This window comes from Plasmodium gallinaceum (genome assembly GCF_900005855.1).
Source record: "Plasmodium gallinaceum strain 8A genome assembly, contig: PGAL8A_v1_98, whole genome shotgun sequence".
Classification (NCBI taxonomy): Eukaryota; Apicomplexa; class Aconoidasida; order Haemosporida; family Plasmodiidae; genus Plasmodium; species Plasmodium gallinaceum.
The window spans coordinates 1256795-1273486 of NW_021628265.1; the positions used below are offsets into that span (position 1 = coordinate 1256795).

Here is a 16692-nt window from a genome sequence, read left to right on the forward strand (position 1 = left end):
AAAAAAAAAAAAAAAAAAAAAAAAAAAAAAAAAAAATTTTCTTAATATTTGGATAATAAATGTTATAAGATTTTATATACCAACTTTTATGCTATTTATGGCAATTTTTTTTCTTTTAATTTTTTATCATTCTTTTTTTTCATTTTTAATATTGTTTTTAGTTTTTTCTTATTTTTTTTTTTTTTTTTTTTTTTTTTTTTTTTTTTTNTTTTTTTTGCAAATTGTTATTTGTTTTATTTTTCACTTTATTATTTATTTTGTTTTATTTTGTTTTTATTATTGTTTTTGTTTTATGTTATCTGTTTCAAATTATTTGTTCTTTGTTCTGTTTCATGTGTTCTGTTTTTTGTGTTCATTAAAAAAATTTTTTTTTTTTTATATATATGACTTTATATAATATAAATGAGTTATTTTATTTCTCTTTATAAAATATAATTCATTTATTTTTAAAATATATAAACAATTTTTTTCAGTTTTATTTTTCTAATGAGTTTTGTTTAAGAAAAAAACAATTTTTAGTATAATTCACTGATATTTTCTGAATTTACGTATTTTTTAAATATATATAAGAAATTTTTCTTATAAAAGTTTTATATAGAGATGAAATGCAAATAGAATTAAAATACTTTAAAAATTTTATCTTATACAATTAACATATGTACATTAAATAATAAACTCAATGTTTTTTACATAATCCCAATTTTTTTTTTTTTTTTTTATTTATCATATCATTACAATTTTTTTACTTATAAAATGTCAAATAATTATTAATATATCGTTTAACGAAATAAACACCGCTTTTTTAGAAATATTTTAATAAAATAAGAATATTTTATTTGTATTTCCGATATAGGCTTTTATTCATATATGTATACAAAAAAAAAAAAAAAAAAAAAAAAAAAAAAAAAAAAAAAAAAAAAAAAAAAAAAAATTCAACACACACAATATTTAAGAATGTTTAAAAATACAAAATTAGTTTAAATAAAAATTAAAAAATAAATCATATGAAAAAAAAAAAAAAATTATATATTTATACATAATATATATATATATATAAATATATATATATATATATATATATATATATATATATATATATATATATATAAATATATAAATATTTATATATATATGTATAAATATTTATATATATATATATTTATATAAAAATAAGAATATAAAAATAAAATAAAAAAAAAAAATAGTATAACTGGATGACTTTTATTAAGATTTGATTAATATTTATAGCTGTTTATAAATTTACATGCAAATTTTTAATTGAAAAAAATTGAATATAAAATTTTTAGAAGTATTTTTTCATATATTTTTATTTCTGTTAAATATAAATATATATATATATATATATATATATATATATATATATATATATATATTTATTAAAAAATTTAATTATGGAAGAATATAGAAACAATAGTGAAGAAAGAAAAAAATCAGAAGATATTTGTAAAAAAAAGTTAAGTGATTTAAAAAAGAATTTTGTTATTGATTATAAAAACTCTAAGCATGAGTTCATTTTTTTAAAAGAAAACGAAAACAAAAAAAGAGAAATTGATGAAGATAATTTTTATATTGAAAAAAAAATAAAAGATAATAAAATGCCTGACTCAGTATATAATAAAGAAAAAAGTGAGTCAATTATTGACTTTGATAATATTGATGTCAGTGAATACAAAAATATTATAAGTAATTCATACAGTTCAGATGATTGTGATGATCAGTCAGATGATAGTAGTCAAAATGGAGAATTACTTGAAAGTTATGATAAAAGAAAATCACATATTTTTCAAAAACATGGTGATGACAGTCTTAAAAATATATCTGATATAAACCCTCAAAATGTAAATATGAATAATAAAAAAAATAATGAAGCGCTTAATTTAGGAAATCATGAAAAAAAGAAAAATAATGAAATTGAAAATCTAAAAACATCTGAAAATATTGAAATCTTGAAAACGGATGAAATCATTAATACAAATAATAAAATAAATTTAAATACTTATTTATATGTTAGATTAAAAACTAATGATTCCACTAATAATATTTTTAAATGTAGGATAGATAGAAATATAACTGTAAAAAAATTGAAAAAATGCTTGAAAAAAATATTGAATACTGAAAATGAGTACAGAATTATATATAGAGGTAGATTATTAAAAGATATGGAAAATTTATCGAAGTATAATATAAAATTTAATGATATCATATATGTAATAAAACTTAATAGAAAAAAAAATGGAAATGATGTAGCATTAGATTCTGGAATTACAAGTTCTCAGCTGAGTACAATAAAAGATGAATATAATGATTTAGGAAAATTTTCAGATAACGATAACATATCAAAATTAATTTCGTATATGTTTGATCATAGTGATTTTATTAAATCAATAATGGATTCAAATAAGCAACTTCAGAAGTTAAGAGAAAAAAATCCAGATTTAAATCATATGTTAAATGACTCACAAGCCTTAAAGCAGTCATTTGAAATGATTAAAAATCCATCTTTAATGAAAGAATTAATGAGAAACACTGATAGAGCAATAAGTAATATAGAAGCTATACCTGGTGGGTTTAATACCTTGAGAAGAATGTATCATAATATTCAAGAACCAATGTATTCATCAAATGATAGATTAAATGAAAAAAAAATGAATAAAATAAAACAATATGACTTAAACTCATCATCTCCTCCTACAAGTGAAGCTTTTCCTAATCCATGGGCCACAAAAGAAAAAAATTCTAAAAATCAAAATAGTTATAATAACCTTGAAAAATGTCTTCTTATGAATAATAATAATCCTTTTAATAATAGTAATGATATGTTTAAAATGAATAATAAGAATAATGAAGATAAATTGAATAATAATATTTTTAAAACTAATATAATTGATTTATTACAGAAATATCAAACTCCTTCAAATAAATCAAATAATATAAAATATGATAAAAAAAATATTTTAGCAAATAATGAAGTTGAGAATAAAAAAATTATGCCAAATAACGGAGGTTATGAAAACAATTTAAACTTATTTAATAGTGCATTTTTTAATAATAATATTATTAATAACATAATAGAACAAAACAAAAAAAATGAAAATACAAATATTAATAAATCGAGCAACTCTAAAGTAAATAATGCGTCCAATTTATTAAATCATATAATTTCAAATTTAAATAAAAATTTGAATATAAACGATTTAGGATTCAATAGGAATTCACATAAAAATGTAGACGATGGCCTGAGTGTATTTAATTCTCCAAATAATGCTACTAATTCTATTCTTAGTAATAATAATAATAATAATAATAATAATAAAAATGATAACACAAAGGAAAATGATAATACTATTTCTTTGAATAATAATAGTGAATGTAGAAAAGACTCTGTTGAACTAGAAAAAAATGTTTTATCTGATTTAGTGACATTTACAAAAGATGATAATAATTTACATAATCAAAATATTGATACTTCTATGAATGTAATTAATAAAAAAGAAGATATAAATAAAAGTAATGAAACATCTGATAATTATAAAGATAGTTTAAATATTAATATAAATAAAATTAGTGAAAATATAAATATTAATAATGAAAATATTAATAATGAAAATAGTAATAATAAAAATAGTAATAATAAAAATAGTAATAATAAAAATAGTAATAATGAAAAATCAGTAAACGAAAATAACTCTAATTTAACACCCAATTATGTTAATAACGAAAATAGAAAAGAAGAAATTTCTAATAATATTGATTTAATGGAGAGTAAAGATAATGAAAATAACAAAAATTTATATAACTTAAATATAGTTGATCAAATGAATAACTTAGAAATAAAAAATATTGCTGAAACAATAAAATTATTAAGATGTGGCAATAATAACATGAATGAACAAAATTTTTACAAATTATATGCTGAAGAATTAAATTCATTAAAATTAATGGGATTTACAGATACACAAAAATGCATAAAGGCGTTAGTTGACACAAAAGGAAACATAGAAAGGGCTATTGATTTACTATTAGATGATATTAATTCAAATAAAAATTAAAAAAAATCTTTTTTTTTTTTTTTTTTGTATAATTCATTTTAAAAAAATTATATTTTTAAGATGAGTATTTGAAAAAATATTTTTTTTGGAGAATATGAGTTTCTTTTTATTTGATATAAAAAATTATTTTTTTCAAAATGGATACCATTTACCTCAATAGAAATTAAAAAATTAACAATTAAGATAAACATTTTATCTAAGTTTTATATATGAAATTACTTAAAATGTTTAAAAAAAAAAAATATATTTTTTTTTTTTTTTTTCATAAACGCATAAAATATACCTGTTCTAGTGTTAATTTAGAAAAAAATATATATATTTAATGAAATAATTTTTTTTAATTTAATTGATTTTGAGATATAATTCCAAAAGTTGATTTTAAAAAGAAAAAAAATATACTGAATTTTATTAATATTTATTTTTTGCAAATATAGAGCTTTTTTTTTTTTAATTACCTAATTTTTAAGAAAAAAAATTTTTTTATAAAGAGAACCTGCATATATAAATTTGATTTTTCATTATTTGTTCTATTTTTTTTTTTTTTTTTTTTTATACATATAAATTTTTATAATTAAGTTTTATGTACTTTTAATTTTTCTAATTTTATAAAATATTTAATATTTTAAAATTGATTTTTATTTTCATATAAAAGAGAATATATATATATATATATATATAATATTTAAGATTTCATTTTATTATATTTTTTTTTATACATTTTGGATTCTAGAAAAAGGTAAACAATAATAGGTGTTATATATATGTTTTTAAGACGTATTGTTTTTATTATATTTACAAAAGAATTACACTACTTTTATGAAAAGAACATTTTTATATTTATTAAAATGAAAATAAACTTATAATAAAAATACTTAATATAATTACATTATGAAAATTCAAGAAATAAAAAACTATTAAAAAATAATGAGTAAAAATGATATAATTTTTTTTGAAGTTTGAAATTTAAAAAAAAAAAAAAAAAAAATCATGATTACATAAATTTAGTTTTAATTCGTAAGTTTTAAAAATTAACTGTAAATATTATTAACTTTTTTTTAGAATTAAAAAAAAAAAAAGAAAAATGAAAAATAATGTCTAATTTCTTATCTAATATAAAATAATGAAGAATATGAAAATAAAAGAAATAAAAATTAAAAGTAGATAAAATATAAATCTTTTTATTACTGAATAAATACCAAATAAAAAAAGGTAAAAAAAAAGTTGCAAAAAAAAAAAAAAAAAATTTTTTAATAATTTTTTCGTTAGAAAGACCTAAAGCTATTATAAATCATATATGAATTTAATTTTAAGATATTTCAAAATATTTGAGAATGTAATTTTTTTTTTTTTTTTTTAAATTAAAAGCATTTAAAATACTAATTCTTGTAAAATAAAAATAAAAAAGAATTATTTAATTACGTCTATATTTACACAAGGTGTTTTAAAATAGAAAGTAATTCATTAAAAAAATATAAAATAATTTTGATTTTATAATAATAAAATAAATTACTCTTTATAATATGGAAAATAATGTCTTTTATAGTAATAAAATGTTTATACCTTTGCATAATTACAAATAAGATGAGGATTTAATTAAAAACTTATACAAAAGATTAATTTTTAATTTAATAATTTTTCATTTAGTAAAATATTTTATGAAATAATTTTAATTTTTTGAAAATGTGTAATATAATGGAACAAAATTATTATATAATAATGAGACATGTATATTATGTCTGATTAAATTTGCAAGATAGGATATGATTTAAATACTGATATTGAAAACCAATCCATTCGCAACATTCATTTGGGCACCTAACTTTAATATTACAATGAAATTTATATAATAAAGCCATAGCACCTTTTGAATTTTTATCAATTTTAATAATTCTCTCTGAAAAAGATAAAGAACAATTAGGACATTTTATATTTTCTTGATTTTCTTCATTCATAATATAACTTCTTAAACAATCAGAACAGCAAGATGCATAACAACAGGGAAATAATCTGGGTTCATATGATAAATTAGTTTTACAAATAGAACAAATAAATTCTTCTACATTTAAAATAAGAATAGAAGATGGTATCTTAAAGGTAGTTTCTTTTTCTCTTTTTGAATAAGAATCTTTTTTTGCCCAAGTTGCTCTAACTCTACTACCTCTAATTCGAACTAAACCAGAAGTTGTTGCATTTAAAGTTCTTTGAGCTTCTAAATTGGTAGCAAAACGAACAAACGCATAGCCTGAGGTTGCTGTCCATTCTTTATTAGGATGTCTTGATTGTTTATCACAAACAACCATAGTTAAATCAACGTTCCCAAATTTACTAAAGACGGCCATCAAGTCTTTACGTGTAGTATTGGGTGGAACATTAACTATTAAGGTAAATTTAGCCAAAGAATTTTTACTTTTACTATCTGTATCTTTTGAATTTGTTTCTTCATTATTATCATTGCAATTAATATTATTGTTATTATTTATTGAATAATCAAAATATTTCATTATATCTTCATATTTGGCTTTTTTTTCATCTATTAAACTATCTGGAAAAATGTAATCTTCATAAAATTTGTTTTTAAAATTAAATTTGCTATCTGTACATGAATTTAGGAAATCATCATTTTTATTAATCAAATTTGAAACTAAATTATATGAATTCAAATTTTCAGATAATAATAGTTTCCCATTAGATACATGTTTACTATGGTTGATATTATATATATTCATTGTATCTTTATCAAAATTTTTATTGCTTATATCTTTTGAATTCATTTTGTTATTTAAAAATATCCTTTCATCTATCTTATCTAAAAATATTAATTTCTTACTATTCACTGTTTCAGAATTTCTAAAATTATCTATTACCGAAAATGAATTATAATTTTCATTATTCATAGAAGAAGAAATGGTATTACCTTTATCATTTAATGATTCCGATATATAATCATTTTTATTGTTTTTTAATACTTTTATTATACTTATTTTATCTATGTCACTTAACTTGTCTAAGTTCTCATTATTATTATATATTCTATCTAATGTTTTATCTTTTATATAAATATTGTTATTTTCTTTATAATTTTGAAAAATGTTAAAGTTTTCATTTGTATTAGATTCTACATTTTCATTAGTCTTATTAAAAGGATCATAATCAGTAAATATGAAACTGTTTTCTTTTAATAAATTTTTTTCTAAAAGTTTTAAATTAGCATTACTTATCGTAATACCATTATTATCTTTAAAATTGTAATTATTTTTATATTCATTAATGTATTCACTAAAGTTAAATGATATATTATTGAAATTATTAGTATTCTCTATTGTTGTATCATTAAGATAACAAAGATTTTCTCCTTTATTTGAATTAATATTTTTTTTATTTCTTTCTTTTTCAAAAAATAAAACTTCATCGCTTTTTAAATCATAAAAATAATTTTCATCAAAATTTTCCATTTCTTTAGTTTCATTTGTATTTGTAAGTGCATCACCAAATGTGCTATCAAAATAATTTTGTTGTGTATGTTTGTTTGTATTTGAGTCAGATATATTACATGAGTTTTTATTTACCTCACTTAAATTAATAAAAGGAAGTCTCATTTTATTTATACCATGTTCAGGAGTTTTCTCTTCACTTTTATTTGATTTTATGTAATTAGTTTTGTTATCTCTATAACCTGAATTGTCATTTTCTATATTTTCAAAAAATTGGTTTAAGTTATTTTTAAATAAAGAATCCTTTCTTTTATTTGATACATTAATTAAATTACGATTTACATTTAAATTAAAGTTATTATTATCTTTATTTATATTATTTTCAACTTCTAAATTTTCTGAAGCATCAAAAAGAACATCCTTCTTGTTCATATTAAATATAAATTTATTATTTTTAAAACTATCCTCACTATTATTAATATTTAATGCTTCATTTTCGCATTTCTTAAATAATACATTGTAATTATTATAATTTTTATTATTATTATCATTATTGTTATTCTCACTTATATCAACATTTTTATTAAAATTGTCTTTATTATTATTATCATTATTATTAATTTTATCTTTGTTATTATTATCATTATAGTTAATATTATTATCATCATCATTATTTTTATTTTTATGAATATCAAAGTTATTGTTATAATCGTCTTCTATAATTGTAATGCTTGATTTATTTCTATTATATGCGTTATTTACATTATTAATAATTATATTTTTGAAACATTTATTTTCAATATCCTCGTTATTATTTACTAATTTTTTCTCTTTTTTATTTTCCACTATATCTTTCACGTTAACCGTTCTGATATTTTTATTATTGTTTTTCATATTTTCTGATATCTTAATTACATTATTAAATATATTATTACTATTTTTATTAAATGCATTTAATTGTACTTCATTAGAAGTTGTTTCATTGGCTTTTTCAAAAATGGACAATAGTTTTGCTTTTCTATTAATTGAATTATGTTTGTACATAATGTCCTCATTACATAGTTTAAGTTTATTTTCATTATTTTCAATCATACTTAAATTTAATTTATTTTTATCAGTACATACTAGTAAATTTTTCTGTTTGCCATCATTTTTCATATTATTTATTAAATTATTCTTTTCACTATTTTTATCTTCTTGTTCAAATCTATAAAAAAATTCCTCATCATTTTCATTTTGTTCAATTGTTTCATTATTATAAGTTAAACTGCATGGTTTTGAATTTAGCACAGAGCAATTACCATTGAAATCCTTATTTGTATTATATTTATTACCTAATTCTTTTAAAGCGTTCAATATATAATCATTCTCACCGTTACTTGTAGATGAAAAATTAATATCGTAGTTGTTAATATTATTTGAACTTAAATTATTAGAAAGAGAATTAGTTGAACATCTATAAGAATATGCTTCTGTTGAAACACTAGATATTTTCAGCCTATTAAATTGATTCATATTTTTATCAAAAAGTATATTATTAGATAAAGAATTCATATTCAACTTATCATTTGTTGAAAATATATCATTATTATGTTCTGCACCTTGCATTTTTAATAAAATTAAAATATATAACAAAACAAGCTCAAATATAATAAAAAGGTTAAACACAAAATTTGTTTATTTAAAGATAATTCCTTTTTCTTTTTTAATCTTCAATACATGCCTATATATTAATTTGTCTTTGTATTATTGTAAAACATATGATACTCCAAATGTATTTAAATTAACAAAAAAAAAAAAAAAAAAAAAATCAATAAAAAATGATCTCATAAAAGCATGTGTATTACAAAATTAAATATTAAAATAATACATTACTTTGAAAAATTAAAAGTTGTCTAACATCAATTTTTTTATATAAAATAATGTTTAAGTCAAATTTCTAAAACAAAAAAAAAAAAAAAAAAAAAAGAAAAGGAAAGGAAAAAGAAAAATATGCAATAAATTATTAATAAATGAATAATGTATTGTGAGAAATAAATAAATAATAAAACAAATTAAAAAGGTTGGAAATTAGCAAACATTAATATAAAAAAGTAGAAAATGTTTATATTATAAACTGAAATATATACATATGTAAAAATAATGCATTGAATTAAATAAAGGAATCAATAAAAAAAAAAAAAAAAAATGAAAGAATGAAAAATTTGTTAATTTATAAAATGCCTATTCTAAATGAAGCAAGGCGAATTCAATACATCATGAATAAAAAAAAAAAAAAAAGGAAAGTAGTTTAATAAATTTCGGAATCTAAGGGGATAAAAAAAATTATAGATATATATCTAAAATAAAAATAATTATCCTTATTCTTTATTTTTTCTTCTATTTTTTTTATCATTAGTTTGTTGTTTTATCTTTCAAAGAAGTTAAAAAGCATGGAAAAATAAAAATAAATATATTGTAACAAATCATCATATTTCACAAAACAAATATAGAGTAAATTTGAATTTTTAATGCCATTTAAAAAGAAAAAAAAAAAATCAAAATTTGAATCTAATTAAATATATATACATTATTATTTCTTTTCTAAATATATATAACAAAAAAAAAAAATAAAATAAAATAAAATAATTATGGGAAAATAAAGTAGAACCTGTTAAAAACAAAACATAATAGACAACAATAAAAAAAAAAAAAAAAAAAAAAAAAAAAAATGACTTAAAAATGAGATATCATATTATTATATGAATATAATAAAGATATGAATATAANTGTAACAAATCATCATATTTCACAAAACAAATATAGAGTAAATTTGAATTTTTAATGCCATTTAAAAAGAAAAAAAAAAAATCAAAATTTGAATCTAATTAAATATATATACATTATTATTTCTTTTCTAAATATATATAACAAAAAAAAAAAATAAAATAAAATAAAATAATTATGGGAAAATAAAGTAGAACCTGTTAAAAACAAAACATAATAGACAACAATAAAAAAAAAAAAAAAAAAAAAAAAAAAAAAAAAAAAAAAAAAAAAAAAAAATGACTTAAAAATGAGATATCATATTATTATATGAATATAATAAAGATATGAATATAAATACAAAAAGAACAAATATATATAAATAGAAAATGAATGAAATTACATATTTATATATGCACACATAAAGAGTATTAAAAGTACGTTAAAAATTCTATTTATAATTTTTTTTTTTTTTTATTAATTAAAAGGGATACTAAACAACATCAAATAAAATTTCACATTGTGCACACATCAATTTCATCAGATAAAAAACAAAATATTTATTTAACAATATAAAGAAAAATTTAAAAAATAAATGATTTTAATTATGCTGTACAATGATATATAACTATATAATAAAATGTACTTTTTATTTAATTTCTTTTTCTTTATTTTCTTAAAGAAAATTAAAATTAAATAATCAGTTTTGTAGACTTTCAATAATGAATAGTTAAAGGCAATAAAATAAAATATAATTATAGTTTAACCTTACTTTAAATAAATGTATCATTTTTGTATATTTTTTAAAAGCAAAATAAGAAATATACTTACTTTCATTTTAATTATTTAAATGTAAATATATAGATCAAAATTATTAGTATTTTTTATTAATCTGATAGTTTACATAATATAACAAAATAATATTAATTAATCATACAAAAATAAAAATAAAATTATATACTTTTACATGTACATATATATATATATATATAACCAAAAAAAAAAAAATAAAAGTACTATACAAAATTAAAAAGCATGTACAAAAATTTAATTTATGTAAATTTTTTAGATTTAATTATAGTTAAAAATATTTTATATTATCTCAAATTAAAAAGAAATAAATCAACAAAAAAAGGTGTGTAAAAGTGTCGTTTGCTCAAGTAGTTAATGCATAAAAAAGGAGCAAAAAAAAAAAAAAAAAGATTACATGCTCTCGAAAATATTTTTCTTATTTTTAAATAAGTTACTTCATACTTTAATTTGAGGAAAAATAAAAATATACTAATATATTTCGAAATATTTAAAAAAAAAAATTATTTTTTAAAAATAAAATCTCATATATACATATTAAAAAAATATATTAAAAAAAAAAGAAAAGAAAAGTGAAATTAAAAGAAAAAGACTCCAAATAAAATTAATTTTATGAAAGTGAAAAAAAAAAAGGTATTTCATTATAAATAAGCAAATTACATATACTATATTTAAGAATTAAAGGAACTATTATTTTTTTTTATTTTTATAAACTAATTTGTTATTCATTAAATAAAATAAAATGTATAAAAATAATAAACATATTTGGAACATTTTATTTTTTTATGAACTATAAAAAATTAAAATGAAAGATACATTTTTAGGAAATAAAATAAATAATCAAAAATAAAAATATTGTTCTAAATGGTTAGATTTGTTTTGAAAATATAAAATTTTTTTATAAATAAATATAGAGTTCTACAAAAATATTATGAAGAATTAATGAATTCATAAGATTTTAACTAAAAAACAAAAAAGAGAATTCCAAGATTTTCATAATAAAATTCTTACTTATTTATTAATTTCTTTCTTTATTTTAATTTTTATAACAAAAACTACTACTTAAGAATATTTATATCTAAACATTTAAATAGAATAAATAAATAAAAAATAGCTAAATATAAAATAGATACTTTTAGTGAACTTGTAACAAAAATAAAAAAAGTGAATGATCTTGAATTTTCAAAAATATTAAGTGGCACATGCGATTATCACACTTGCACAATCCACTAAGAAACTGCTTAAATAAAAAAAAAAAAAAAAAAAAAAAAAAAAAAATTTATATTAAATATATATAAAATGTATAAAATTTTGTCATTTTTTTTTATAAATTTTTTATTTCTTTAAGTTTTAAACTCATTTTAGTGCTTTTACATTTATTTCTAATAAGAAAATATATTTCTCCATTAGTTTAAAGTCATAGGATTTCACAAAATGTATATTTTTATAATTATTATTATAATGTTATATTTTAGTAATTTTATTTTATTTTAGATATCATCTGGAGTAATATTTAAGATCTTAAAACTTTTTTAAAGGAAGATTGTAATTTATAGATAATTTACATCAAATTACATTTTAAGTTCCATTTTTTCTATATAAATTCCTTTACTATATATAGCTAGCTATTGGGAGTGACATTTATATTTTTTTTTTCAATATATCTTTACATGAATACTCAATGAAATTTCATTTTACTGTTTTTGAAAATTATATAGCATAAATATATACCCATTTTTTTATATTAAAATTAGATGATTATTTACAATTTAGTTTTCTTAAAGGATAATTTAAGAGGAATTTTATTTTAACATCAAAAAATAAAATTTTATTCAAAAAGTTAATTTTACAATTGTTTTAAATTATGCTTGTATATTTATTTTTATATTTTGTAAAAAAAGTTTACTTTTAAAAGGATAAATATCATTGCAATATAATATTTCTTAAAATAAATATTTATATTAATAAATTAAAGCTTTATGTTAATGAGTAAATAACTAGATGAAAAAGAAAAGAAATATAAATGTTGTAGAATATTTATAGAGTTAAATTTTTCCAGAAAATATGTTACTAAGTTTATAAAAAAAAAAATATATACATATATATATATGCCATATATGAATTAAAACATGAAGAAAAAATAATGCATGAACAGTACAAATTCGTAAGATTTTCTTTAAAATTAAATATTTTGTTTTCAAAGGATGATGCATTATTTAAAAAAAACATGTGACGTTTACAATTTTAAAAATATGTAAAGAGAGATGTGTGCACATTTCTTTTTAATAAATTAGCCATAAAGTAATGTTGGAGATATTATATGATGTTTAGAATTTAGCATATTATTATAATAGGAAAAATGTAACTTATAAAAATTCTCATTTTAACACCAAATCTTTCTATTCTCCAGGTATATCTACGGTGATTAATTTCAGATAAGATAGTAGCATATAACATCAGCATTTATATTTTTAATTATTAAAGTTTCATTTTAATTTTTTTATATTTTTAAAATATATGTGTCTATACTGTTAATTATTTACTAAATGTTTAATGTGTAAAACATGTTTGAATATATATAGAAGGAAATTAAGTAAAATGTACAAAATATATTTAAAAATTGTTACACATATAAATGATAAGGAACACAAATTAACCATTATTGATAATTTGTTGAATAAACTATCCAGAGAAATTTTCAAATGAATAGAACAGCAAGTTAAATAAAAAAATTTTAGTTACATAAATTCAATAAAATTTTTTTTTTAATTTAAACAAAACTAAGTGAAACTATATTAAAAGAAATATAAATCAAAGAAAAATATAAAAGGAAAATAGAAATTATTTAATTTATAACTGTGAGAAATAATTTTATCAGAAATGACAAAAATTCAATATAATTTTAAAGTATATAGTGTTGAGTAAGATGAAAAAAAAAAAAAAAAAAAAAAAAAAAAAAAAAAAAAAAAAAAAACAATAGCAAATTTACAAAATAGTATAATTAAAAAAAAATTAAAAATAAAAAATAAAATAAAATTTAAAAATTACGTAAAAAATATATATATAATAAAAATAAATTTAAGAATTTATATGATAGAACGTGCAGTACTATCCAAAATAGCAAATGTGTAGATTAAAAAAAGTAAAAAATACATATAAAAAGAATCTTTGATAATAAAAATTTTCAAAAAATGAAATAAATATGAATTACAATAATGAATGTTCTTTAAATTTGGATAAACTTAATAAAAGTGTATTGATGGAGGAAATAAAGTTAAAAAGTTGTACCTACAAAGATAGAAAAAAAAAAGAAATAATTCAAAAAAAATGTTTTATAGAATTAGATAAAACTGCGTGCAGAATAGAAGAAAGGGAAATAAAACATAAAAATATTATTAATAATTATGATAGTGTTCTAAAGAGTGAAAATAATAATTATAGCAGTGATAATGATAATGAGATAATAGAAGAGAAAATGTTTAGCAGGATTAATGATAAAAACAATAGTAACATAATGTTAGTAGATATAGAACAAGACGAAAAAAAACGACTTGATTTGGTAATAATTGATGAAAATAAAAAATTATGCAATAATTCATTAATTAGTAAACTAAATAGTAATTTATTTACGCAATTAAAAAAAGAGATCATTGAGGTAAAAAATAAGAGAGAACAAGAAATAAGTGATAGTAGCAATATTTATAACAATAATTTAAATGAAATTAGTGATAAAAAAGAAGCTTTAAATGGAGTTGATATTAATATGAAATTAAAAAAAAGTAACTGTTTTTCTCTTTCACATGTAAATAAGAGTATAGAAGAAAATAAAGAAATAAATATGTTAAGAAATGATATAAAAATGAAAAATGAAAAAAATAACATAATTTTAAGTAAAATTTACATGAAATCAATAAATTTAAATAATAAGAATGATACAAATAGTACATTAAGACAAAAACCAGGTAAAAGATCAATAAGAATAAAAAGCTTACAATCATCTTTATTTAAAAAATCAATTTTTGAAAAAATATTTGAAAACTCTAATGAACTAAAAAAATTTGATTTTCTAAAGGATAAAAACACTTATTTAAAGTTGTTTGAATCAGCAAAAAATGAAAATAAAGAAAAAAGCTCTTTTTTAAAAAAAATTAATAGTGAAAGTAAAAATAGTGATGAAATAAAAATATTTGATGAAAATACATATAAAAATGTATTTATTGTTATGAAAAAATTAAAAATTCCTATGGAAGATTTACATTATATTCTTTATAATATGAAAGAAAATAAAAATTTTCAAGAGGAATTTGAATATGTTGAAAATTTAATACCAAATGATAAATATATAAGTGAGTTAAAAAATCTACAAAATAAGTCAAATTGGAAAGATATTGAATCAAAGTTAAGAAACACGGAAAAGGTATTACTTCCAATATGTAATATAAGTAGAATAAAAAATAGAATAAGAATTTTTAAATTTTATTACACTATTGAAAAAGTAAAAAATAAACTTCACGAAATATTCAACTTATATGATAAAGTATGTAATGAACTTAAAAATAGTAAATTATTAATAGAAATATTTCAAGCAATTTTGATGTGGGTAAATTTTGTAAATAATGGTGATACAGAAAATTTTGAGATTAAAAGTATCGATTTGTCCCATTTAAGCAAATTAAAATATTTTAAAACAACAGGAGGTAAATTTAATGCTTTAGATTATATTATAGTTAACATGATTTCTTATAACTCTATTAGTAATATTAACGATATAATATACTTGCGTGAAATATTAAAAAAAATACATATAATAAAAGGATGTGAAATATTAGAAGAAATAAGTTATATCGAAAAGGAAATAAATCACATAAATGAAGAAATAAAAAATTATAAAGATGAGTATTCCAATGTAATCGTCGTTTTAATAAAAATAATGGATAAAAGTAATATTATATTTGATAAAATAAATAACTCTTTGAAAAATTCAAAAGAAAATATATTATCACTTTCTTCTTTTTATGGGTTTGAAGAAATATTATTAAATAAAGACATAATGAAATTTCCAGCGTCTGAGTTATTATTTAAAGAATTGTTTGTTTTCATTGATGATGTTTATGATATAATGAATGAAATTATTAGAAACCCGATTAAAATGAATATTTTATTGATAGATGAAGAAAAGAAATTAGGAAATTTTAAAAATAACGAATTTTATAAAAAAAAATCACTTATATATCATAGTTCAACATTTTAAAAAAAGTATTTTTTCTATTTTTTTTTTACCATTTTTACTTTCAATTTTTTTTTTAAAACATTATTAAAAAAATATTAAAAGAAGTAATACATAAACCTCTTAAAAGTAATCGGGAAGATTTCTGCTTTTAAAAAAATATAATAGGTTTACTAATATACCTATATTTAAATAATTATTTAGATTTTGTTTAATTAAATTATGTACATTGTTATTAAGACTATGTTACCTTTATTTCTAATAAAAAAATTCTATATTTTAATTTTCTTTTTATTAAACTGTTTCAATTTAATACCTTAGTTTATTATTTTGTTTATCCTTATTCTACCAATATATAAAATTACGTTTGTTTTATTTTTAACTAATTAAAATATTTTAGCATTTGTAA

General features: G+C 17.1%; 3 protein-coding genes across 3 annotated transcripts; 2 read left to right on the forward strand and 1 right to left on the reverse strand.

The window, feature by feature from the left end:
- Positions 1–1412: 1412 nt before the first annotated feature.
- Positions 1413–4070, forward strand: PGAL8A_00359400 (ubiquitin-like protein, putative; the record flags this gene model as incomplete). Its single annotated transcript, XM_028672642.1, has 1 exon — positions 1413–4070. One exon carries the CDS (start codon positions 1413–1415, stop codon positions 4068–4070), a length of 2658 nt encoding a protein of 885 aa, XP_028529175.1.
- Positions 4071–5800: 1730 nt separating this feature from the next.
- Positions 5801–9109, reverse strand: PGAL8A_00359500 (conserved Plasmodium protein, unknown function; the record flags this gene model as incomplete). The annotated part of the gene is made up of 1 exon (XM_028672645.1): positions 5801–9109. The coding sequence occupies one exon, from the start codon at positions 9107–9109 to the stop codon at positions 5801–5803; it is 3309 nt and encodes a 1102-aa protein (XP_028529176.1).
- A 5149-nt stretch (positions 9110–14258) lies between these two features.
- Positions 14259–16307, forward strand: PGAL8A_00359600 (formin 2, putative; the record flags this gene model as incomplete). The annotated part of the gene is made up of 1 exon (XM_028672646.1): positions 14259–16307. One exon carries the CDS (start codon positions 14259–14261, stop codon positions 16305–16307), a length of 2049 nt encoding a protein of 682 aa, XP_028529177.1.
- Between the last annotated feature and the right edge of the window lie 385 nt (positions 16308–16692).